This window comes from Nycticebus coucang, chromosome 18 (assembly GCF_027406575.1).
Source record: "Nycticebus coucang isolate mNycCou1 chromosome 18, mNycCou1.pri, whole genome shotgun sequence".
Classification (NCBI taxonomy): Eukaryota; Metazoa; Chordata; class Mammalia; order Primates; family Lorisidae; genus Nycticebus; species Nycticebus coucang.
The window spans coordinates 79,336,259-79,361,497 of NC_069797.1; the positions used below are offsets into that span (position 1 = coordinate 79,336,259).

General features: G+C 49.7%; 2 protein-coding genes across 4 annotated transcripts; one reads left to right on the plus strand and one right to left on the minus strand.

Annotated features, from left to right (window-relative positions):
- Positions 1-12,372: 12,372 nt before the first annotated feature.
- On the minus strand, positions 12,373-16,153 carry ALYREF (Aly/REF export factor). Its single transcript, XM_053568124.1, has 6 exons — positions 15,909-16,153; positions 15,278-15,409; positions 13,748-13,895; positions 13,089-13,152; positions 12,815-12,986; positions 12,373-12,694 (listed from the first exon to the last, which is right to left on the minus strand). Exons 1-6 carry the CDS (start codon positions 16,143-16,145, stop codon positions 12,680-12,682), a joined length of 768 nt encoding a protein of 255 aa, XP_053424099.1. The 5' UTR covers positions 16,146-16,153; the 3' UTR covers positions 12,373-12,679.
- A 147-nt stretch (positions 16,154-16,300) lies between these two features.
- Positions 16,301-25,194, plus strand: ANAPC11 (anaphase promoting complex subunit 11). 3 transcript variants are annotated; one of them, XM_053568135.1, is made up of 4 exons: positions 16,301-16,435; positions 16,704-16,788; positions 18,487-18,606; positions 24,824-25,194. In XM_053568135.1, the coding sequence occupies exons 3-4, from the start codon at positions 18,498-18,500 to the stop codon at positions 24,967-24,969; spliced, it is 255 nt and encodes an 84-aa protein (XP_053424110.1). In that variant the 5' UTR covers positions 16,301-16,435; positions 16,704-16,788; positions 18,487-18,497; the 3' UTR covers positions 24,970-25,194. The 3 variants fall into 3 exon arrangements, with proteins under 3 accessions (XP_053424110.1, XP_053424109.1, XP_053424111.1); XM_053568134.1 differs by lacking the exon at positions 16,301-16,435 and adding an exon at positions 16,458-16,588; XM_053568136.1 differs by lacking the exons at positions 16,301-16,435; positions 16,704-16,788 and adding an exon at positions 16,501-16,672.
- Positions 25,195-25,239: the final 45 nt, after the last annotated feature.

A 25,239-nucleotide genomic window follows, 5' to 3' on the forward strand; every position in this document is an offset into this window, starting at 1 on the left:
GATGCCATGGCACTCTACTGAGGGCAATAAAGTGAGACTCTGCCTCAAAAAAACAAAACAAGGCTCGGCGCCTGTGGCTCAAGTGGCTAAGGCGCCTGCCATGTACACCTGAGCTGGCGGGTTCAAATTCAGCCTGGGCCCGCCAAACAACAATGACAGCTACAACCAAAAAATAGCCAGGCATTGTGGCGGGTGCCTGTAGTCCCAGCTACTTGGGAGGCTGAGGCAGGAGAATCGCTTGAGCCCAAGAGTTGGAGGTTGCTGTGAGCTTTGAAGCTACAGCACTCTACCCAGGGCAACAGCTTGAGGCTGTCTCAAAAAAAAAAAAACAAAAACAGTCATAATGCAGAATCAGGAGCCCTGAGCTTGTTTTCCTGCAACTACGTAGTCCCATCTGTAGGTGGTCAAAGATAGGGACACCTGAAGTGTGTTGCTGATGTCCAGTCTACTTCATAATCTTTTTTTTTTTTTGTCACCCTCAGTAGAGTGCTATGATGTCACAGCAACCTCAAATTCTTGGGCTCAAGCAATTCTCTTGCCTCAGCCTCCCAAGTAGCTGGGACTACAGGTGCCTGGCTATTTTTCAAGTTGAGTTGTCATTGTTATTTGGCAGGCCCGAGCTGGGTTTGAACTCACCAGGTTCAGTATATGTGGCTGGTGCCCTGGTTGCTGAGCTACAGGCACTGAACCACGCGTTATTTTTTTTGAGACAGAATTTCATTTTGTTACCCTTGGTAGAGTGTCGTGGCATCACAGCAACCTCAAACTCTTGGGGCTCAAAGTGATTCTCTTATCTCAGTCTCCTGAGTCTCGGCTGGGACTACAGGTACCTTCCACGCCTGGCTATTTTTAGAGACGATATCTTGCTCTGGCTCAGCTGGTCAATCCACCTACCTTGGCTTCCCAAGTGCTGCAATTACAGGTGTGAGCCACCGCACCTGGCAGGGACTCTTATTTTTAATTTAATGATACCATGAACACACCTGCAAAACTGTGCTTGCTTTCTTTCTTAGAGACAAGAGTTTCACTCTGTTGTTTTCGGTAGAGTGTCCTGGCGTCACAGCTCACAGCAACCTCCAGCTCTTGGGCTTAGGCAATTCTCTTGCCTCAGCCTCCTGAGTAGCTGGGACTACAGGCACCCGCCACAACGCCTGGCTATTTTTTTTGTTGTTGCAGTTTGGCCGGGGCTGGGCTCAAACCTGCCACCCTCAGTATATGGGGCCGGCACCCTACTCACTGAGCCACAGGTGCCGCCCCAAAACTGTGCTTTCTTAGTAAAATTTAATAATCCATGTTTGATTTCCCTGAGTCTCAAAGCTGTCTTGTTCTAGTTGTTCTCCCATATCAAACCTTGGTAGAGAATACTCGAATTCCCATGCCGACTTTCATGTTCTTTTCTGTGCTTGCTGCAAGGCACACCTTGCTGAGAAGTTCTGGACTTGCCCGCTGACTCCTCTGGATGTCTAAGCTCCAGTCTCAGAGGTAGTGCCTGCCATGGGCTTCCCACTGCTTCTCCCCAGCAGACTGAGGTGCATCAGGAAGCCCAGCTGGTCCACCATTTTCATTGTTACTGATGTGCATCAATTTAGGAGGTATCACAAAATGGTTATTTTCTAACTATTTTGCCATTTCTTAGCTGGAATTCTTTGTAAAAAAGACTCTCAAACCACCTATTACCATTTAATTACCCTAAATTAGTTTGCAGAGAAGACAAATGACTGATTCTTTCCTTTTATTTGCCAATTTTCAGAATGACTTATTATCCTAGCAACCCCCAAAGGTAAACATTAGATGTTTCTTCTTAAGCATCATTATGAACTCTTAGATGTTTATACAATTAAATATAAATTTCTTTAGAAAAATACTGAATCTATATCATTAATAGTTACTTCACTGATTTATCAAGGATTTATATATTGAATAAAACCAATATGCTCACATTCATTTTATATGTAGACATTAATTTATAAGTAAGTAATGATAAAACACTTTACAATGTTTCTGCAACCTGCAGAGGTATTAACACAGAGATTAGCACTGGCTGGGTTTGAGCTACACAATCACAGATGAGATGCTGTATTTAAAACAGAATTTTTCTCTCAGTGCTGTCATGGCTTTATTTTTATATTAAAATCTGTAATGATGTATTTATTGCTATTTTCCACCAAATGGTTGCCAATCCCAGGGTGACTTGTTAATAATAACAGCCAATGAATGTAAATCAAACATGATTTATGAAAATCGCACAACCTCATATAATTCCATAACTAGCATGTGTAACTTACAAAAAAAAGGAAAAACTGAGGAGGATGTGAGGAGGGCAAAGGGAACACAGTGCACAGAGGGCAGACGGCCCTAAACTGTGTGTCAGTCACAGCGTACTCGCCTCAGCAGCTCTGAAATCAGTACTCTGATGAAGCCAAACACAAAAGTAGCAGTACACAAGTACTGTACCCAGCTAGCAAATGTTTCTCACGGGGGTACAGAGCCAGCAATTCTGAAATGGGGTTAGACGTCCACCTAAAGCAATGAAATCATGAAAATCAATCCAAGATGCAGGTTTCTCTCAGTCACAGAAAGAAATTTCAAATAAGGAAAGGAGAAGGGGGAGAATGAAAGCTTGGTGTTGGGTTGGAGTCAGAACAGCTTGAAGTCTCCATTTTTCTTTTTTTTTAATTTTATTAAATTATAGCTGTGTACATTGATATGATCATGGGGCATCATTCACTAGCTTCACAGACCGTTTACCAAATTTCACATATACCCTTGTAAGATCCAGAAGTCTCCATTTTTCAAAAGTACTTTAACACCTAGACAGCAACAGGCATAAACACAGGAGTGCGCAGGCGCCAGCTAGTACGCTTGGGTGCGCTTCCCAGCTCATTCCCAAGGGCCCGGAGGCAGCCAGTACCCCAGAGCGCACATCTTGGTCACTCAATACCAGTCTCCAGGAAAAGTGGGTGATTCCAGACTCAGGTCAAACCTGGAACATTTCATGGTGCTAAAATTTTATTTTATTTTATTTTTTTTGGTTTATTTGGCCGGGGCTGGGTTTGAACCCGCCACCTCCGGCATATGGGACTGGTGCCCTACCCCTTGAGCCACAGGCACCACCCAATCATGGTGCTAAAATTAACGTAGGTATTTAAGGAAGAATGGGCGGACCAACGGGGCACAGGACACCACCTCTATGAGCTTCCAAAGGCCAAAGCTCAAAACAATTTGAACAATAAAACAATAACAGTATCAGATTATAATTTTTTTTTTTGTAGAGACAGAGTCTCACTATACCGCCCTTGGGTAGAGTGCCGTGGTGTCACACGGCTCACAGCAACCTCTAACTCTTGGGCCAACGCGATTCTCTTGCCTCAGCCTCCTGAGCAGCTGGGACTACAGGCGCCCACCACAATGCCCGGCTATTTTTTTGTTGCAGATTGGCCGGGGCTGGGTTTGAACCCGCCACCCTCGGCATATGGGGCCGGCGCCCTACTCACTGAGCCACAGGCACCGCCCCAGTATCAGATTATAATTGATAAAGAGTAGAGTAAATGCCTGAGTCCATATGGGTGGAGAAAGGAATACTTTCTTAGAGAATTCCAATTAATAAATGTCAATGAGTGGGGCAAGATGGCTCATGCCTGTGATCCCGGCACTCTGGGAGGCTAAGATGGGCGGATCAGCTGACCTCAGGAGTTCAAGACCAGCCTGAGGAAAAGTGAGATCCCATAACTACTAAAAATAAAAAAAACTAGTGGGGCATCCTGGAAGGCACCTATAGTCCCAGCTACTTGGAAGCCTGAGGCAGGAGGATTGTTTTAGCCCAAGAATTTGAGGTTGCTGTGAGTAATGCTATGGCACTCTACCCAGGGCACAGAGTAAATGTCAAAGAGCTGGGCGTGGTGGCATATACTAGTAGTTCCAGCTCCTCAGGAAGCAGAGGCGAGGACGGCATAAACCTAGGGGTTTAAGGCTGCAGTAGGCTGTGATTGTGCCAACACACTCCAGCCTAAGCAAGAGGGAGGCCCTGTTTGTGGTGGGGGCCTGTGGTCCCAGCTGCTCAGGAGATGAGGCAAGAGAATCGCCTAAGCCCAGGAGTTGGAGGTTGTTGTGAGCTGTGATACCATGGCACTGTACGGAGGGTGATAAAGTGAGACTCCGTCTCTAAAAAAAAGAAAAAAATTTTTTTCAAAAATAAATGTTGAAATGAGAAAAATGTAAAAATCACTGCTGAATACCACAGTAATAATTCCTGGACCCATCAATGATGCTAAAATTAGTACAACTTTTTTTTTTTTTTTTTGTAGAGACAGAGTCTCACTTCATGGCCCTTGGTAGAGTGCTGTGGCGTCACACAGCTCACAGCAACCTCCAACTCCTGGGCTTAAGCGATTCTCTTGCCTCAGCCTCCCAAGTAGCTGGGACTACAGGCGCCTGCCACAACGCCCGGCTATTTTTTGGTTGCAGTTTAGCCGGGGCCGGGTTTGAACCCGCCACCCTCGGTATATGGGGCCGGCGCCTTACCGACTGAGCCACAGGCGCCGCCCTACAACTTTTTTTTTTTGAGACAGAGCCTCAAGCTGTCACCCTGGGTAGAGTGGCATCACAGCTCACAGCAACCTCCAACTGCTACGCTCAAACGATTCTCCTGCCTCTGCCTCCCAAGTAGTTGGGACTACAGGTGCCTGCCACAATGCCTGGCTATTTTTTGGTTGTAGCCGTCATTGTTGTTTGGCAGGCCCAGGCTGGATTCAAACCTGCCAGCTCTGGTGTATGTGGCTGGAGCCTCAGCTGCTTGAGTTATAGGCACCAAGCCCGTGAGTACAACTTTGAAGAGAAACAGGTGGTCACTTAGAATCTAGGTATCTCCCTAAGGTATTTACAGGTTACAAAGGGAAAAACAGTAACTTCACCATAAAGAAACCTGGCAGCCCCACCTGGACCAAGGGGGGCTGACAGGAGCCAGACAGGCTGACATTGGGAGCTCCAGCGCCTTGTGGGAGAGGAGGGAGCATCTTAGCTGGGGCCTTAGCCCCAAAGACATATAACCCTAGTCTTAACATAAAGAAAGTTCATCTCACAATTTTTGTGAACAAAATAATGAAAGAAAAGATCAGAGAATCCCCACTAAGGGACATGCCACAAACAAAAGAGCTGACACTGCCCTTGAAAAGGGTCAAGGTCACCAAAGACCAAGAAAGGCTGAAGCACTGTATGTCAAAGATGACTAAAGAAGCCCAGTTACAAGTGATCGATGTAGATCAGGAAAAACTCGATTCTAGGGTCTTTATTGCTCTATTAACGTTAACATCCGATAATGTCTCAGAGAAAAAAACTCCTTTTCTCAATAACTTTTTGTTTTTTTTGTAGAGACAGAGTCTCACTTTATGGCCCTCGGTAGAGTGCCATGGCCTCACACAGCTCACAGCAACCTCCAGCTCCTGGGCTTAAGCGATTCTCTTGCCTCAGCCTCCCGAGTAGCTGGGACTACAGGTGCCCGCCACAGCACCCGGCTATTTTTTTGTTGCAGTTTGGCCGGGGCTGGGTTTGAACCCACCACCCTAGGCATATGGGGCCGGCGCCCTACTCACTGAGCCACAGGCGCCGCCCATAACTTTTTTTTTTTTGTAGAGACAGAGTCTCACTTTACCACCTTCGGTAGAGTGCCATGATGTCACAGGACTCACAGCAACCTCTAGCTCTTGGGCTTCCACGATTCTCCTGCTTCAGCCTAACGAGCAGCTGGGACTACAGGCACCTGTTACAACGCCTGGCTATTTTTTGGTTGCAGTTCAGCCGGGCCAGCTGGGTTTGAACCCGCCACCCTAGGTACATGGGGCTGGCACCCTACTCACTGAGCCACAGGTGCCACCCTTCTCAATAACTTTGACTCAAAGATGTTAAAGACATAAAAAGATCTATTCCTAAGGTTTGAGCCAAAGGAAAAAGAGACAGACAAAAAGATTACAAAGAAAACAAGAAATTAGCCAGGGATTGGGTACGCCTGTGACTCAGTGGGTAGGGCCCTGGTCCCATATACCAAGGGTGGCGGGTTCAAAGCTGGCCCATGGCCAAACGGCACAAAAAATAGCTAGGCACTGTGGCGGGCACCTGTAGTCCTAGCTACTCGGGAGGCTGAGGCAAGAGAATTCTCTAAGCCCAAGAGTTAGAGGTTGCTGTGAACTGTGATGCCATGGCACTCTACTGAAGGCGACAAAGTGAGACTCTGTCTCTACAAAAGAAAAAAAGAAAGAAAGAAATTAGCCAGAGACAATAGCTCAGGTCTATAATCCCAGCACTCTGGGAAGCCAAGGTGAGGGGATCCCGACTCTGTCTCTACAAAAAAAAAAAAGAAAGAAAGAAATTAGCCAGAGACAATAGCTCAGGTCTATAATCCCAGCACTCTGGGAAGCCAAGGTGAGGGGATCCGTTGAGTTCAGGAGCTGGAGACCAACCTGAGCAAGAGCAAAACCCTGTCTCTAACAAAAATAGAAATATTACCTGAGCATGGTGGTGGGTACCTGTAGTCCCAACTACTCAGGAGGTTGAGACAGGAGGGTTTGCTGTGAGCTAGGCTGAGGCAAGGGCACTCTAGCTTGGGACAACAGAAAAGACTCTATCCTATAATAGCAAAAAATACCCATATGAGATACCACTTCACACCCAGTAGGTCAGCTAAATTAAAAAAGACAGTAACAAGGGCTGGGAGAATGTGAGAAATTTTAACCACCCCCATACACTGCTGGTGGGAACATGAGATGTTGCAGCTGCCCTGGGGAGTCTAGAGGCTCCTCCAAAAGCTAAACATAGTTACTCAAAGACCCAGCAGTTCTACTCCAAGAAAAATGAAAATTATGTTCATGCAAAGACATATACATAAATGCTCACAGTACCATTATCCTAATAGTGACAAAGTGGAAACAACCCAAAATGTTCAGAAACGATGAATGGGTGAACCGAATGGGTGAACCAAAAGTGGTAGAGCCTTATGTAATATCCAGCCATAAAGAGGAAATCCTAGCACATGCCACGATGTGGCCGAGCCATGAAAATACATGCTAAGAAACCAGCCAAAAATACAGTACAAATGTTCACAATAGGTAAATCGACACAGACGTAATATAGGCTGGTAGTTGCCAGGGGATTAGGGAGTGACTGATAGTGGGTACAGATTTCAGATTTCTTTTGGTGATGGAAATGTCCAGGAAATTAACAGTGGTGTGCGATGTGTGACTGCAAATACAGAGAAACCCCCTTGTGTGCTTATTTTCAAGTAACTTTTTTTTTTTTTTTTTTTGAGACAGTCTAACTAGTGTTCCGTAGCATCACAGCTCACAGCAACCTCCAACTCCTGGGCTTAAGCGATTCTCTTGCCTCAGCCTCCAAGTAGCTGGGACTACAGGCGCTCACCACAGTGCCCAGCTACTTTTTGGCCGTAGTTGTTGCTGTTTGGCAGGCTGGGCTGGATTCGAACCCGCCAGCTCTGGTGTTCTGTGGCTGGCGCCTTAAACCGCTTGAGCTACAGGCACCTAGCCAACTTTTTCTTTTTTTTTTTTGAGACAAGAATCTCACTCCCTTGCCCTGGGCTAGAATGCAGTGGGTCGTCAAAGCTCACAGAAACCTCAAACTCCTGGGCTCAAGCAAACCTCTAGCCTCAGCCTCCCAAGTAGCTGGGACTACAGGCGCTCACCACAGTGCCCAGCTACTTTTTGGCTGTAGTTGTTGTTGTTTGGCAGGCTGGGCTGGATTCGAACCCGCCAGCTCTGGTGTTCTGTGGCTGGCGCCTTAAACCGCTTGAGCTACAGGCACCTAGCCAACTTTTTCTTTTTTTTTTTTTGAGACAAGAATCTCACTCCCTTGCCCTGGGCTAGAATGCAGTGGGTCGTCAAAGCTCACAGAAACCTCAAACTCCTGGGCTCAAGCAAACCTCTAGCCTCAGCCTCCCAAGTAGCTGGGACTACAGATGCCCGCCACAATGCCTGGCTAGTTTTTCTAGTTTTAGATACCGGGTTCTCTTGCTCAGGCTGCTCTCAAATTCCTAAGCTCAAGTGATCCATCCACCTAGGCCTCCCAGAGTGCTAAACTTACAGGTGGGAGTCACTGTGCCTGGCCCTTTAAGTGGTGAACCTTATGTTCTCAAATGGATCTCAACAAAGCTCCTTTCATACCACCTCACAGTAAGCATTAGTGGCAAGGCCGCTCCAGAGTGCGCAAGAGGGTGATCTGGTCTGTGCTGTCCCCCTTTTGTTCTGATTTAAGGTTACTTTTTCAACTGAACAACTATTTTCCTTTAAAATGCACTTGATGGCTCAGCACCTGTAGCTCAACGGTTAGGGCGCCAGGCACATCACCAGGGCTGGTGGGTTCATGCCTGGCCCAGGTCCACCAAACAACAACTACAACAAAAAAATATCTGGGCGTTGTGGCAAGTGCCTGTAGTCCTAGCTACTTGGGAGGCTGAGTCAAGAGAATTGCTTAAGTCCAAGACTTTGAGGTTGCTGTGAGCTATGACACCCCAACACTCTACCCAGGGTGATATAGTGAGACTGTCTCTAAAAAAACAAAAATAAAAAATAAAAAGCACTTGATATTCCACACAGTATTCAAACAAAGGGGTAAGTCAAATCACGGCTATGACTTTCTTGGCTACTATGTGTGGATGTCATTTACACTGAAGCCCCCACACTGTGCCCGTCTTCCTCACCTTTTTCCCCAGGCCAGACGGACACCTCTGGTCACTATCTGAGCAGGGTCCTTTCTTCATCACCCAGCAGAGGCAGATGTGAAGGGACTGTATCATCTCTCCCCTGACCCACATCATGCTGAGGTCCTGGCTTGCTCTTGAGCTCCCTAGTTCCCACCCTCGGACCTGTCACTGTTCTCTGTGCCCTTGCCGCTTACCCTGCAGACAGCAAGCTAGCCAGAGCCTCCCTACACCCAGCTTTGTCTTCTTTCCCAGCCTCATCAGCAGCTGACATCCTGTGTTTCACATTCTCCTGTCTTTCTTTCTCCCAGGGCAGGCCTGTATGTTTTCCCTGCACCTGAAAATGGTGTCTGGCATGCAGAGGACACTTGCAAAGCTGTGGGGTAAGTAAGTAATAAACTTTCTTTTCTTTAAAAACTAGAATGAAGGGCAGGCACTATGGCTCATGCCTGTAATCCTGGCTCTCTGGGAGGCCAAGGCAGGTGGATCGCCTGAGCTCAGGAGTTTGAGACCAGCATGAATGAGCAAGAACGAGATCCCATCTCTACTAAAAATAGAAAGACTAGCAGAGCGTTATTGAGGGTGCCTATAGTCCCAGCTACTCAGGAGGCTGAGGCAAGAGGATCATTTGAGCCTAAGAGCTGGAGGTTGCTGTAAGCCATGATACCCTGGTACTCTACCCAGGGTGACAGAGAAAGACCGTCTCAAAAATAAATAAATAAATAAATAAATACTCTATAGAGTGAAAAAAGATGATGTCCCTGGACTCTTAGGAGCTGAATGGGATCTATGCAGCACAGCCCTCTGCAAACACTTGCAGGCTCTGAACAGAGAAATGCTTTCAGGTTTGTGTCCACTGCTGCTGTCACCAACTACAATGCCTCACTCCCATGCTTCCTACACTGGACTGCCGGGTTGTTAAAATAAGAACGAAGTCACTCATTTACATGGATAGACATAGCAACCTAACACAATTTCAAAGGAGGCTTGTTGGTGACAATCCGGCACCTTAACTGACATGAAGTTTATCTGATCCGCAGAAGGCAGAGAGGCCTGCTGTCCACACCACACTGCAGCCTTTGCTCACACTTGTGGGAGGTCACTGGTTCCTCCAGCTAAGCCCTGTGCCTGTACCCGAGCGCCACCCAAGACAGAGTTGGTCAGGCCATCTGGCAGCTCTCGGAAGAGCTCCATGCCTGTAGATGTGCTGCCTCTCCCCTGGGTACTGCCAGCTCCTATTCAACTTCAACGCTGGGACAGAGAAATAGTCAAGACCAGCAGGGGCTTTTTTCCCCGCACATGCTGGAAAACTCTGCAGCATAATTCTGGCTGAGCCTGAGTCATGAGCCCATGTCCAGGCCGGTCACTGCTTTCACACTGGGCCCACGGGGCTGCAAGAGGCACAGGGCACAGGTGGTCCCCACAGCTCACTGTCCAAGCACAGCATAGAAAGAACATGCAGAGCCACTCCCATCATTCGGTCCTTTCAGTCAAGCAGTTTTGGCTACAGCAGCATGCTGGGCAGTGTGCGCACTAGCCTCAACTCTCCATTACAGGAGGCCTGGCGCTGCCCTTCAGAAGGGGCTAGCCTGGTTTCCACTTCTCTGTGCAGTCACTAGAATAGTTCCCTTCACCCTTGAACTCAAATAAAGTTTCCTGTGTTACAAAAACTAGGAAGCAAAGACTTAATGCAGTGCAGAGGCCTGGCCCAGCTCTCCTACTTACTGCCCGCAGGGGGTTGAGGTGGCCCCAGTGCCTGGCTTCCCCACCACAAAGTTACATTCGCCCCATGCCCCACCACCTTCCTCTGGCCACCTGGCAGCACCCACACTGACAACCCCCACAAGAGTCCCCAGGAAAATGCCAGCCTTCACTCCTATCCCTACCCGCCCCATCTGAAGGCCTCATTTCGCGTCATTCCTATGCCCCTCATTCCCGAGAATGTCAAAAAGGCTCCAAATCTTGGTCATTGCTCCTTCTAATCACCCTTTAAGCCACTATGCCACTGCCATGCCAAGGCCAATCAGTGCCAGCCTGCATAATCGCCTCTTGGGCATCCTGATTGCCCCTATCCAACATATTCTCTGTAGCTTTCTAGGGAGCAAGTCCACTCACCCTCTCTAGCAAGCAGACTCCCACCTGGCATATGCCTGCTCAGGTCCTGCTCCTAAAGGCCCAAAGGGCGTCTCCTCAGGAACAGCTTGATTCCAACCAGGTGGATGCCCTTCCCACACTGCCACAGTAGCTAAAGCTGAATATCCAATAATCCTTTCCCTTGAGACCAGGCTTCTAGGAGAGCTGAGATTATACACCCTGCTCATCTGCGTCCCAGCCTGCCCTTGGCTAGCATGGTGCAGGGTGTAACCACTGATCTGTAGTAACATCTCTGTCACTGACAGTTAAAGGCCACTTCTAGTAACATACCCTACAACGACTCAGTCGATCCTTTCCACAGGGGGTTTGTCATGTTGCCCCGAACATGGCCTAGGGTGTTTGCTCAGGAGGAACCACCCAACAAGCAGGGAAAGGCTTCAACAGCACTGCGTACATTTGGGCCACCAGACTCTTGGTCTTCCTGTCATCTTAGCTCTAAGACACAGGGGCTTAAGGCCCCAAAGATCCCTTCTCTCCATCACCAACCCTTGCATCCCCCTCACTCCTACAGCTATTTTACCAAATACAAAATTAGAAGACTACCAGCCAGGCACAGAAGCCGATAACCAGCATTTTGGTTGGGAAGCTGAGGTGAGAGGAATGCTTGAGGTCAGGAGTTTAAGGCCAGCCTAGGCAGCACAGTAAGATATCTCTACAAAAAAAATTTTTTTTGGTAGTTTTTGGCCAGGGCTGGGTTTGAACCCACCACCTCCGGAACATTGGGGCTGGTGCCCTACTCCTTTGAGCCACAGGCACTGCCCTGTGTAAAAAATTTTTTAAAAATTAGCCGGGTATGGGGCAGTGCCTGTGGCTCAAAGGAGTAAGGCACTGGCCCTATATGCTGGAGGTGTGAGTTCAAACCCAGCTCCGGCCAAAAACTACAAAAAAAAAATTAGCCAGGTGTGGTGTAGACACCAGTAATCCTGGCTACTCAGGAGACTGAGGCAGGAGAATCACTTGAGCCCAAGAGTTTGAGGCTGCTGTGAGTTATGATGCCGTAGCACTCTAACTAGGGCCACAGAATAAGACTGTCTCAAAAAAGAAAAACAAAAGAACTACTCTACAACGTTAGAATAGCTAAATCCAAGTTTCTCCCCGACTATGAGAGAAGAAAAAAACAGCCCAGAGATATTCTGATCCTGAGAGAGTGCAAGACAGTGCAGAGGGTAGCCTGCCCCTGCCCCTCCCCCATCCCCTCACCTTTGGGTGCAGGCAGAGCGAACAGGCAGCTCCTGGCAAAGGGCCACTGCTGCCCTGGTGTCCTCCCACCTAGAGTCAGAGAGTAGGCATTAGGAATTAGGTGGGGAAGGGGACAGAAAAATGGTAGCCGTGGTCCTCTGGCACCACTGACTGATTCCAACCCCATGCTAGTGCCAGGTGCCAAATGCCACAGGTGGGACTACTCCTGACACCCTCCCCTTGCCAGGTCCTCTCCACTTCCCTCCTGCCTGGACAGAGAGCAAACTTCTGGCCAGGCAACAACTTCAACAGTGAGATGAATCAAACAGTTCCAGTTCTACACACATTTCTATTTTATTATGGAAAAGGTGAAAACGCCACCTTCTCCACAACAGCAACCAGTAAAATTTATCCCAAAAATAACTTGGTACAAAACAGGTCTGTTTCAGAATTAAAAAAAAAAAAAAAAAAAAAAAAGAAAAAGAAAAGAAAAAAAACCTTTACATGAGTTTTTAAATCCTATTTTAAAACATAAAAGAAACAAATCCATCATTGGCTACACAGCCCCAGTCACCACCCACCCCCAACCAGGGAAGCACGATGAGACGTCTGGGTCCTGTTCCACGCATGGATTTGCTGGTCTGTTTAACTGGTGTCCATCTGAAACACAGAGAAAACATGCTCTTGCTCAAATGTCCCACTCCCCCCAACTTTGCTCAACTCTGCTCTGGTTGGTCCCAGCTGGGCTGTTCCCTCCTCTTTCCCCAGGCCAGGACTCACTCTGGCATTATAGGCATCCAGCTGGGCATCCAGCTCTTCTGCAGAAAGCTGCTGTTTTGAGTTTCTGCCGGTGCCTCTGCCTCTTCCCCGGGTGCCTCCACGGGTGCCTCTCCGGGTGCCACCACCAAAACCTCCAGAACCACGGTTTCTAGTCATGCCGCCTCTGTTTACACTAGTGAGGAAAATGGGGTTGTTCGTACACCTGGGAAGGCCCAGGATGATGCAGCCACACTATAGGCCATCCCCCAACCCCTCCCCAGGCCCCACAAATCACCTCTGTGTGGGTCTCCGCTGTGTATCAATCTGTGATGTAACAAGCTGGATGTTCATAGGACGGCCTGTGGCAAAGGATACAAGAGACACATTCCAATCAAAGGTTCTAAAATCGACCCAGGTGGCACCACACCCTGGTCTCCATGCAAACTCTGGAAAGGGCCTTTGCACGTCTCAAATGCCCCCGACAAGGGAAATGGCCTAGAGATACTGGTGGGAGAACAAAATGGCAATGACAATAACCCCAACACCTCCTCACTCCTTCTCAGTCCAGGCTAGGTGGGCTGTTTGGTCAAGTGTCCAGGGTGCTCATGGGTGGACAGGTGTGGGTGACCTGACGGAAGAAGAACCGGTACCTTTGTCTTTACGACTACAGCCCCGCACTCAGAGGTGTACTATGGCGGTTCTGAGAAGGCTTCACAGAAGTGAGTCTTCCGGAAGGAGCTGAAGGAGGGGAGGGATGTAGCTTGCTGGATGGGGGTTCACAAGAGGTTGGTCCAGATGTGTGGGGCAGCATGAGAGGTGGCAGAATGGAAGAGAGAGACAAAGGGGCAAATGCAAAGTGTCCTCAGCCAGGGGCTGGGCCATATCCCTACACGGGCAGGTGCCGGCCCAAGCGCCACAGCCCCGCAGTCAGCCTGGTTCCACCCCCAGACTCACCATCCAAAGGGACACCATTGTACTGCTTCATCGCCTTCAAGGCATCTGCCTTCCGCTCAAAGTGCACATCTGCCGTTCCTAAACTGCGGCCAGAGCGATCGTAGTGCACAGCTGCCTTCTTCAGCGTTCCAAACTCGGCAAAGAGTTCCTGGGAGTCAGAAAGACTGGCTATTAGCAAAGCAACAAAGCTTATTTTCCTTCTGGAGGCCCAGGGACAGTCCCTGGGAGTGTGAGCTGCTTTGGGGTGTTTCCCCGGGAAGCAGGGCAATGGTAAGGGGAATTGAGGGAAGGGACTAGGGCAGGAGGAACAGCAATTTTCAAGAGCACCTGGGTCTCAGGGTTTGTGCTGTCTGTACCATGATGCGGGTAAAGGAAGTCGCAAATGGCACAAATTAAGTCACTATCCTCTTAAATAAAGGAAAATTTACAATACACCCAAGGGCTGTTCCAAGAAACAGCAACGGCCAAGATCAAGACCAAGGGAAGCTGCCTGACAGACAGACCAGAGCAGCTAGAAGGGCCCGCTGACTCAGGAGCCCTGACCCCAGGCCCTCCCCCAAAGGCAGATCTGGCTCACCTTTCCCTCTCCTCCTACTCAAGCCTGCCGCAAAGTCTGAAGTCAAGCGCTGCCATGGAAACTGCCCTGACCTCAGGCAGGCTGGGAGTTGGAGAGGGAACCCAGAGTGTGGGGCTACTCCGGCCGCAGGCACACAGCGGGAAGTGGAGTTCACCAAAAGCGGTTTCCAGTGGATGCCAGAAACCACCTTAAAAAAAGTGTTGAGACACTGTGAGTGCTCACTGGCCCTCCTCTGTCCTCCCAAGGCAAAGCCAAATGGCTAGGCTCTGGGGAATTGAACCCAGGAAAGCCCAGCACCCTGACCCAGCCATATCCAAGACTAATACCCAAAAAGTCATTTCTTTACCAGAAAACAAATTTAAATGCCTTTGGGGTCCAAAAAAAGGGGGGGGGGAAGGCTCAACAAAAGGTGGTTTGAAATTCATGCCACTGACAAGATATAAGAGGCATGGAATGGTAAGACCACAGGGCGCAAGGTCTAAGAGGCAGTGCTGACGGCAAACAGCCAGGAAAGCACACCGGCACATGAGCTCCGTTGGCTACGTTAGGAAGATAGTTTCCCTCCTATTATCTTGCCTAAAATAGGCACAAAATCAAAAAGCAAGTGACCCAGCTCTAACAGTAACACACAGGAACCGTCACCTGTGACTAATCTCTGTCTCTGTGAGAAACTGGAAGCCCTTGCAAAGGATTTCCACTCACAAAACATCTTTCAGAGAGCAGCAGCTCCACAGGCAACACCAGGTCCTGTGTCTTGGTGGACTGGCCGCCCCAGCGGACCTCTGCCTTACATAGCACCGTGTGCTGTGCAGCCCTCAGGGGGCACAGTGCTAACCCTGGCGCAGCGGGGAGGAATCCCTTTTCTCAGGCAGGAGGGATTCAGCGCCAAGTCCCAAACCACACGATCATTCAGTGCAGGGTGAACAGCTCGCCGAGAAGCCTCCTGCTCTTACCTGAATATCAGCATCCGACACTCCAAAATCCAGATTTGACACAAGGAGTTTGCCTCCGGTCTCCACACCGGCACCACCCCCGAAGCCACTGTCGAAAAGATCGTGCTGCCACTTGTCAGGAAGTTGTTTTGGCTGAAAAAAGAAAATGGCAAAAAGAGAAACAGACCAGTGAGTCTCAGTCCAGGATTTTCCGTGCGCACATGACTACCCGAGACCCTCCTCCGTCGCGGCCTGGAGGACGCGGAAAAGCCGCTAGCCCTCGCCCGGCGGTGCAGTCGCCCCAGCCCGAGGCCCGACAGTCCCACCGCGGCCGCAAAACTTCCCAGTTCCCTTCGAGAAACTTCCCGCCCGGTGCGGCCGCGCCCAGCGTCCCCACCGCTCCCGCCGCCATGAGGCCCCGGCGCGGAGACCACACAAAGAGTCGGGAAGGGTCTCCGCCTCCCAGGCCGGGCTCCGACCGCACTACCTCGCCCCCGCCCACCACCCGCTCGGCGCCGGCTCGCACTCGCTCGGCCTGGGGTCGGCCCGCTCAGCGGCCCCCGCCGCCGGCCGGGCCGGGTCTCCCCCACGGCCGCCGCGGGCCCCGGCTCGCCCTCCTCCCTCCAGCGGCTCCGGTCACCTCCTCGCTCACCCTGCTGTAGGGCGCCGGTCGGTTTCTGCCGCCGCCACCAGCCGCTCCGCGGGCGATGGTCGGCCGATTCCGGATGGGCCCGCCGCCTCGATTCACTCGCGCGGCCGCCTGCGCCCCGCCGCCGCGGCCCCCTTGGGAGCCGACCCGGCCGCGGCCCCGACCCCCGCCGCGGCCGCCTCGCTGGCTCCGGTTCAGCTTAATGATGTCGTCCAAAGACATGTCCATTTTATCAGCCATGGCGGGCGCGGAATCGGGCCTCGGCTCCAGCCCGCGCGTCAGCACGCCGGCACGTCACTTCCTCGGCCGCGCGGGGCCTTCCGGAACCCTAGCTCGGATAAGCTGCGGATTGGTCGCCGGCGGGAGGCTTCGCACACGGGGCAGGGAGGCGCGTGCGTGCTAGAGCGCGGAGCTCGGCGGACTGCTGTGAGAGCGGGCCGCCACCACGGTCGTTTTTATACCTTCCCGCGCAGACGCCGGCGCTGCCAACGGAAGGGCGGGCGGGGCCTCGCGTGATTAGATAGGCGGAGGTGTGCGGAGGACGCAGGGGGTGGGATGGCGGCTGTTGGGGGCGGGGCCTGCGCTCCTCCCGCCCCTCCCTGAGGCCGGGCTCGGGTCGGGGCGCCCGCGGCAGTCGGGTTCCGAGGGCTTCTACAGCTCTCGCCCCGCTGCCCGCGGCTGAGGTGCGCGCCGGGCGGGCAGGCCTGGGGCGGGGAGAACGCCCTTGGGTGCTACTAGAGGCAACGGACATCGGGCGCGCCCCAAAGGTTCGTTTGTTTTTGGCTTTTGTTTTTCCAGGGAGACGAAGACGTAGTGAGCGGGATATTTGGCCTCCATCTCTAATCCTGAAGGTTGCGTCTTTCTTCCGCCTAGCACTTTTAAGGTATTGTAAGGCCAAACGGAGTGGCTCGCGCGTGTAGTCCCAGCGCTCTTGAGTGGCGCAGGCGGGTGGATTGCTTGAGCTCTGGAGCTGGAGGCCAGCCTGAGTGAGAGCAAGACTCCGTCTCTGCCAAAACAAGAAAACTATCTGGGCTTGGTGTCGGGAGGCTGAGGCAGGAGTATCGCTTGAACCCTGGAGTTCGAGGTTGCTGTGACCTAGGCTGATGCCTGGACACTCAAGCCTGTGGCAGCTGCAAGATTCTACCGTAAAAAAAAAAAAGTAAATAAATATATGTAGTTAGTATGGTGTATTTTTTACAATTTGTTAACGAAAACTATGACCCTTTTCCGTGGACTTTAAGCATTACTTGGGGTCTTTGATGAGATCCTTAATGAGTGGCAAAACCAAACTTTTTTTTTTTGAGACAAGAGTCTCAAGCTCACAGCAACCTCCAACTTGTGGGCTCAAGCGATCCTCTTGCCTTAGTTTTTCTTTTCTTTTCTTTTTTTTTTTTTTTTGAGACAGTGTCACTATGTCCCCCCTGGGTAGAGTGCTGTGGTGTCACAGCTCACAGCAACCTCAAACTCTTGGGCTTAAGAGTTTCTTTTGCTTCAGCCTCTCAAGTAGCTGGAACTACAGGCGCCTGCCACAATGTCTGGCTATTTTTTGGTTGTAGTTTGGCAGGCTCGGGCTGGATTCTAACCCACCAGCTCCGGTGTATGTGGCTGGCACCCTAGCTGCTGAGCTACAGGTGCAAAATTGCCTCAGTTTTTCTGTTTTTAGTACAGACAGGGTCTCGCTTTTGTTCAAGGTGGTCTCAAATTCATGAGCTCAGGCAATCCACCTACCTTGGCCTCCCAGGGTGCTGAGATTGATTATAGGCATGAGCCACCTTGCTGGGCCCAAAACCAAACTCTTTTTTTTTTTTTTTCTTTTTGTTGAGACAGGGTCCCACCCTATGCCCCTGAGCAGAGTGCAGTGGGCGTTGGTAGCTCACCACAACCTCAGACTCTGGCTGCGGGGCACCCCGCTGCCTGAGCCTCCAGAAGGCGCGGCGCCATGCTGGGTTTTTCCATTTTTTTCATGAGTCGGGGTCTCACTGTCACTCAGGTGAGTCACGAACTACTGAGCTCAAGCGATTCTCCCTGCTCAGCCTCCCACAGTGCTGGGATTACAGGTGTGAGCCACCGCGCCCGGCTTTTTTTTTTTTTTTTAAGACAGTCTCACTTTGTCACCCTCAGTAGAGTACTAGGACGTCACAGCTCACAGCAACCTCAAATGCTTGGGCTTAAGTGATTGTCTTGCTTCCCAAGTAGCTGGGACTGCAGGCACCCATCACAACGCCCGGCTGTTCTGTTGTTGCAGTTGTCATTGTTTAACAGGCCCAGGCCAGGTTCGAACCACCTGCCTTGGTATACATGACTGGCGCCCTACCCACTAAGCTATGGGCACAGTTCCAAAGCCAAACTCTTGTGCTCTCAAAGTTGATCTCCCTGCCTGTGAGGAACCAAGTCCTTTCACCTGGAGATGAGTCTGTGTCTTTTTTCTCTCGGTGGCTAAAGGGACAAGCAGATTGCTGCCTTGGTGCAGCTGTTCTCCGATAGCTGTTCTATGATGCTCACCCTCTGAGCTGCTTTGATGCCTAAAGGTTGTAGCTCTGCAGACTAAATTCATCAGGTAACCCCTTCCTATTCATCACAGATTCCACTGCCATGAAGGTGAAGATTAAGTGCTGGAATGGTGTGGCCACTTGGCTTTGGGTGGCAAATGATGAGAACTGCGGCATCTGCAGAATGGCATTTAATGGCTGCTGTCCAGACTGTAAGTGTCTCCCCTGTGCTCTCTGAGCCTGCCTCCTGGCCCACTGTTGGCAGGAAATCTATGGGTTTTAGTTTTAGTTGCCTTTTTCTGAAGAAAGTTACCCCTCCTCCCCCCCAAAAATAACCCCAGGCTGGTTGGGCCAATGTTTATGTAAACATCGAGTTAACAAGTTTGTTGCCTTTTATTGTGAGCTGGACTGTGAAACAGATGGGATAAAAAGAGATGTGCTGGCTCGGCGCCTGTGATTCAAGCAGCTAAGGCACTAGCTACATACACCTGAGCTGGCGGGTTCAAATCCAGCCCTGGCCCACCAAACAACAATGATGGGTGCAACAAAAAATAGCCATATGTTGTGGTGGACACCTGTAGTCCCAGCTACTTGGGAGGCGGAGGCAGGAGAACCGCTTGAGCCCAGGAGTTGGAGGTTGCTATGAGCTGTGATGCTACAGCACTCTACCCAGGGTAACAGCTTGAGGCTCTGTCTCAAAAAAAAAAAAAAAAAAAAAATTTCTTCTGGCTTAGACCAGCAGTTCTCAACCTGTGGGTCACGACCCCTTTTGGGGTCGAATGACTCTTTCACAGGAGTTGCCTAAGACCATCCTGCATATCAGATACTTACATTATGATTCATAACAGTAGCAAAATTACAGTTATAAAGTAGCAAAGAAAATAATTTTATTTTAATTAATTTATTTTGCAGTTTTGGCCAGGGCCAGGCTTGAACCCGCCACCCCTGTTATATGGGGCTAGTGCCCTACTCCTTGAGCCACAGGTGCCGCCCCAGAAAATAATTTTATATTTGGGTATTACCACCACATGAGGAACAGTATTAAAGGGTCGTGGCATTAGAAATGTTGAGGGCGGCGCCTGTGGCTCAAAGGGATAGGGCGCCAGTCCCATATGCTGGAGGTGGTGGGTTCAAACCCAGCCTCGGCCAAAAACCACAAAAAAAAAAAAAAAAAAGAAATGTTGAGAACCACTGGTTTAGACTTTTTCTTTAACCATTCTGAAACAAAACAGAATGGTTTAAGAATGCCTTTTTGGGGTGGCGCCTGTGGCTCAGTGAGTAGGGCGCCGGTCCCATATGCCGGAGGTGGCGGGTTCAAACCCAGCCCCGGCCAAAAACCACACACACACATAAATAAATAAATAAAATAAAATCTAAAAAAAAAAAAAAAAAAAAGAATGCCTTTTTGGGGCAGCGCCTGTGGCTCAAAGGAGTAGGGTGCCAGCCCCATATGCTGGAGGTGGCAGGTTCAAATCCAGCTCGGGCCAAAAACTGCAAAAAAAAAAAAGTACCTTCCTGCCTGCACTTTTTTTTTGAAGACAGAATCTCATTTTGTCTTCTGTAAAGTACCATGGCATAGCTCACAGAAATCTCAAACTCTTGGGTGATTCTCTTGCCTCAGCCTCCTGAGTAGCTAGGATTATAGGCACTGACCACAATTCCCAGTTATTATTATTTTTTTTTGTAGAGACAGAGTCTCACTTTATCCCCTTCAGTAGAGTGCCATGATGTCACAGGACTCACAGCAACCTCTAGCTCTTGGGCTTCTGTGGTTCTCCTGCCTCAGCCTCCCGAGCTGCTGGGATTACAGGCGCTTGCCACAACGCCTGGTTATTTTTTGGTTGCAGTTCAGCCGGGGCTGGGTTTGAACCCGCCACCCTCGGTATATGGGGCTGGCGCCCTACTCATTGAGCCACAGGCACCACCCCCCAGTTATTTTTTTAAAGGTGGGTTTCGCTCTTGTTCAGGCTGGTCTCCAACTCCTTAGCTCAGGCAATCCACCCACCTTGGCCTCCCAGAGTGGTAGGATTACAGGCTTGAGCCACCTTGCCTGGCCTTTGCCTGCACTTTTAAGAACAGTTAGTAACATGTTAATGTATTTGTTTTGTTTTTGTTTCTAAGTTGTTTTTTTTTTTAATTTCAGGTTAATATGAGGGTACAACCACCTCACAGAATTTCAATTTGTTAGATAGAGTCCCTCCTGTAGATGTGTCCCCCATCCAAAGGTGTGCCTTGCAACCTTTACATCGTGCACATTAAGTGGGAGCACACCAACCCCTTCTCCTGCTTCTCCCTCCTTCTTCATTTCCCTCCCTCCAACTTGAGTTTTTTTCCTATGTGGGTGTGAATTAGATCATCTCCTGGCTTCCTAGTAGTATTCAGTCCATTGGATATTTGCTTTTCCATTCCTGTGATACTTTACTAAAAACGGATTTCACTCCATTCAGGTTAATACAAAAGATGTAAAGTCACCATGTTTTTTATGGCTAAAAATTTTCCATGGTATACATCTACCACAATTTGTTAATCCATTCCTGAGTTGATGGGCATGTTTCTAAATTTTTTTTTTTTTTTTTTGGTTTTTGGCCTGGGCTGGGTTTGAACCCGCCACCTCCGGCATATGGGACCGGCGCCCTACTCCTTGAGCCACAGGCGCCGCCCCGTTTCTAAATATTTTAAAGTAAATCATAAACATAGTGTCTCACCCCACACTTCAGCTATGTGTTTTTAACCCATTGTGGTTAAAACATGGGATGATTTAGGGCGGCGCCTGTGGCTCCATGAGTAGGGCGCCGTCCCCATATACTGAGAGTGGCAGGTTCGAACCCGGCCCTGGCCCGGCCAAACTGCAACAAAAAATAGCCGGGCATTGTGGCGGGCGCCTGTAGTCCCCTACTCAGGAAGCTGAGGCAAGAAAATCCCCTAAGCCCAAGAGCTGGAGTTTGCTGTGAGCTGTGACGACACTGCACTGTACCGAGGACGACAAAGTGAAACTCTGTCTCTTTAAAAAAAAAAAAAAAAGAAAAGGGATGATTTAATAGTCACTCAGTCTTTGTTCACCAACTGTCTCAAAAAGGCTTTTCATTTTAAGAACTTGGCATATCATGTTGTAGAATGCCTATCTTCAGGTTTTGTGATATTTTTTCTTTGTGGTTTCTCCTGCATCGTTCACCTTATATCTTACGAAGTGAAAATGTTAGATTACGTTTAGGGTAAAAGCAGATTTTGCATCAGTGAATTTGATATTTAGTGATACTCCCCACCATGCCATCACAAATATCAAGCAGAAGCAAAGCTCTGGGGTTTGCCCAGGGAGGCCAGGAGCCACTCCCAAGGACAATAAGGCATGGAAAGGACTGAGAAGCTCTTCTGTGGTCAGATAAATGCCCAAGATAATGATCAGGCTTTACCTTTTTTTTTTGAGACGGAGCCTCACTTTGTCGTCCTTGGTAGAGTGCTGTGGTGTCACAGCTCACAGCAACCTCCAGCTCTTGGGCTTAGGCAATTCTCTTGCCTCAGCCTCCTGAGTAGCTGAGACTACAGGTGCCCTCCACAATGCCCTGGTATTTTTTTGTTGCTGTTTGGCCAGGCGCAGGTTTGAATTCGCCACCCTCAGTGTATGGGGCTGGCACCTTACTCACTGAACCACAGGCACTGCCCAATCAGGGTTTACTTCTTACAGTGAAATTGAAATTATATATCAATCTTTTTTTTTTTTTTGTTAGAGACAGAATCTCACTTTGTTGCCCTCGGTAGAGTGCTGTGGCGTCAACAGCTCATAGCAACCTCTAGCTCTGGGGTTAGGTGATTCTCTTGCTTCAGCCTCCCGAGTAGCTGGGACTAGAGGCACCTGCCACAATACCTGGCTATTTTTTGTTGTTGTTGCAGTTTGGCTGGAGCCGGATTTGAACCCACCACCCTCAGTATATGGAGCCGGCACCCTACTCACTGAGTCACAGGCACAGCCATGAATCTTTTTTTTTTTTGAGGGGGTGGCTAAAGTCCTATAGCATCATAGCTCGCAGCAACCTCAAATTCGTGGGCTCAAGAGATCCTCTTGCCTCAACCTCCTGAGTAGCTAAGACTACTTGGCTGAAAAACCAGCCAAGTGAGAGCCACTGCACTTGGCTGGTTTTTCTAGTTTTAGTAGAGACTGTTGGGGGGTGGGGTGTCTCAGTTTTGTTCAGGCTGGTTTAGAACTGAGCTCAAGGGATCCTCCTGTCTGGGCCTCCCAAAGTGCTAGGATTACAGGTGTGAGCCACCATACCCAGCCTCATTTGAATCTTTTTATTCTAGATTTAATTACATCTGCCCAGCTGAAAAGAAATCTCATCACTCAGGTGTTAATCCATCTTGATTTAATCAGAGGATGTAATCTTAGGGACTCTTTGATTCTACCTGATCAGGTTTTACTTACTAACTGAAGAGATTAATAACTATATTGATGAGGTTTGCTTTGGTTAATTCCCTTTAAGTTGCTTTTAAGAGGCTTGGTGCCTATAGCTCAACAGCTAGGGTGTCGGCCACATACACCGGAGTTGGCAGGTTCAAACCCAGCCCAGGCCTGCCAAACAACAATGACAACTACAACCAAAAAATAGCTGGGCCTGTGGTGGGTGCCTCTAGTCCCAGCTAGTTGGGAGGCTGAGGCAAGAGAATTTCTTTTTTTTTTTTTTTTTTTTGTAGAGACAGAGTCTCACTTTATGGCCCTCGGTAGAGTGCCGTGGCCTCACACAGCTCACAGCAACCTCCAACTCCTGGGCTTAAGCGATTCTCTTGCCTCAGCCTCCCAAGTAGCTGGGACTACAGGCGCCCACCACAACGCCCGGCTATTTTTTGGTTGCAGTTTGGCCGGGGCCGGGTTTGAACCCGCCACCCTCGGTATATGGGGCTGGCGCCCTACCGACTGAGCCACAGGCGCCACCCGGAAAGAGAATTTCTTAAGCCCAAGAGTTTGAGGTTGCTGTGAGCTGTGATGCCATAGCACTCTACCAAGGGTGACATATTGAGACTCTGTCTCAAAAAAAAAAGAAAAAATAAATAAATAAATTGCTTTTAAGAGTGCAACAATGACTTGGTGTAAGACTCCCCCCTACCCCAACTGGATGACAGAGACATTCAGTACCTCCACATGTACTGTGTACTCAGGTTTTGTGGACATGAGGCCGTTGGTTGTAGAAAGTCAGGAATTTACTGTAATTGGTGGGTCTGCTGCTTCTTCCAATGACTCCACTATAGTGTGTAAAGTGTTTGATAAATCCAATGTGCCACATTTTTCTTAGGAAAATTGAACCTCTATGAAAAATCCAGAGTGACTAAGTGCTACAAAGATTGGGAACCTGAGTGCAAGAAATAATAAATCTGTTCCACATCCTGGAGGGTTTTGGAAGTAATGTAATCTTGTTGTGAGGTGTTTTAATTAAAAAAACATTAAGATACCAGTAAGTGCTTGCGTGAGTCATCCTCCGTGTATATTCACGCACTCATCAGATGACCCAAGGCAGGTAGCTTGGGGAGGAGTCACTAGAGTGAAGCAGCACCATCATCCACGCCAGCCCCCACAAGTAGGGCAGCTCAGGTGCTTCTTACAGAGGGCAGCAGGGTTCAACTCTAATTTGAAAGAAGTGATTTTATGTAGAGTCCTGTTGAGATTAGAAAGGCCCTGGCAGGGAGGGTTTTTAGGTAGGAGCAGGCATGACATGGGGTTGGCATGTCATGGACAGGGTAGAGGCAGTCAACTTTATTTAGCTCCTTGATTCCAGGAGGACTAATGTGGGGCTAGGGCCAGGGGGAGTTGGCTGTGGTCTGCTGGCCATGCAGTTTTCCAGGTTCTTGGATATCAGGGACACTTGTTCCTCAATCATGGGTGATATGGAATGTCCCTGTCCATGGAGGAAGCATTCCTAGGCATGGGGGCTGATACCTGCAGCCCATTCTCTGGCTATGGAGGTGCATAGTTTAGACAGGAAAGAGATGGAAGGTAGTGCTTTGTCCTACTCCTACCCTTGATCTAGAGACTATTTCACTACCCAGATGGGTATCTCCTTGGTGCCTTGACTGTAGCACTACAGATCAAGGTGGGCCTAGGGTCAGAAATCGCAGGGGCACCTGGCAGGCCAGGCCAGAACTGCTTCTCCCTGATAGTGCCTCAGAGGCCACCCCTGGATCCCACCTGGGTGTCACTTGCATGCTGAGGGGTAACGTCTAGTAGTGACCCTGGGTCACTTGTCTCTGGTGTGGGGCAGGCCTGTCGGGATCTGAGTGGGTAACAGTCCATGCTTATATCTCCTCTGAAACAAAAGAGGCTCTGGCACCCCACCTGTCCTGGGGTCCCTGCACCTCTGTCCCTGCTTGGCTTTTCACATGCTCCATGTTCCCAGCCTGGCCTTGATCGGGTGGCCCTTAGCTGTCCCCTCCTGTCCCCTGCAGGTAAGGTGCCTGGCGACGACTGCCCGCTGGTGTGGGGCCAGTGCTCGCATTGTTTCCACATGCATTGCATCCTCAAGTGGCTGCATGCACAGCAGGCCCAGCAGCACTGCCCCATGTGCCGCCAGGAGTGGAAGTTCAAGGAGTGAGGGCTTCTGCCCCCTACGCTGCATCTGGGTTTGGGCCCTCACCCCAGATGGTGTCCTGAAACCCCGTTGTCCTGCCAGAACCGGCGGCTTTGGTCTCTGAGGGGATGGGCCCCTGTGGGAACTATGATGGGGTTGGAAGAAGGATGGAGCTGCCTCTGTTTTTCCATCACAATGTTGATGCTTTTATCTAATATAAGTAAAACTTATTACATTACTGGAAACTTGCCGGAGGCCTCCAGTCTCCTGTTTTCTTGGCATATCAACAAGGCC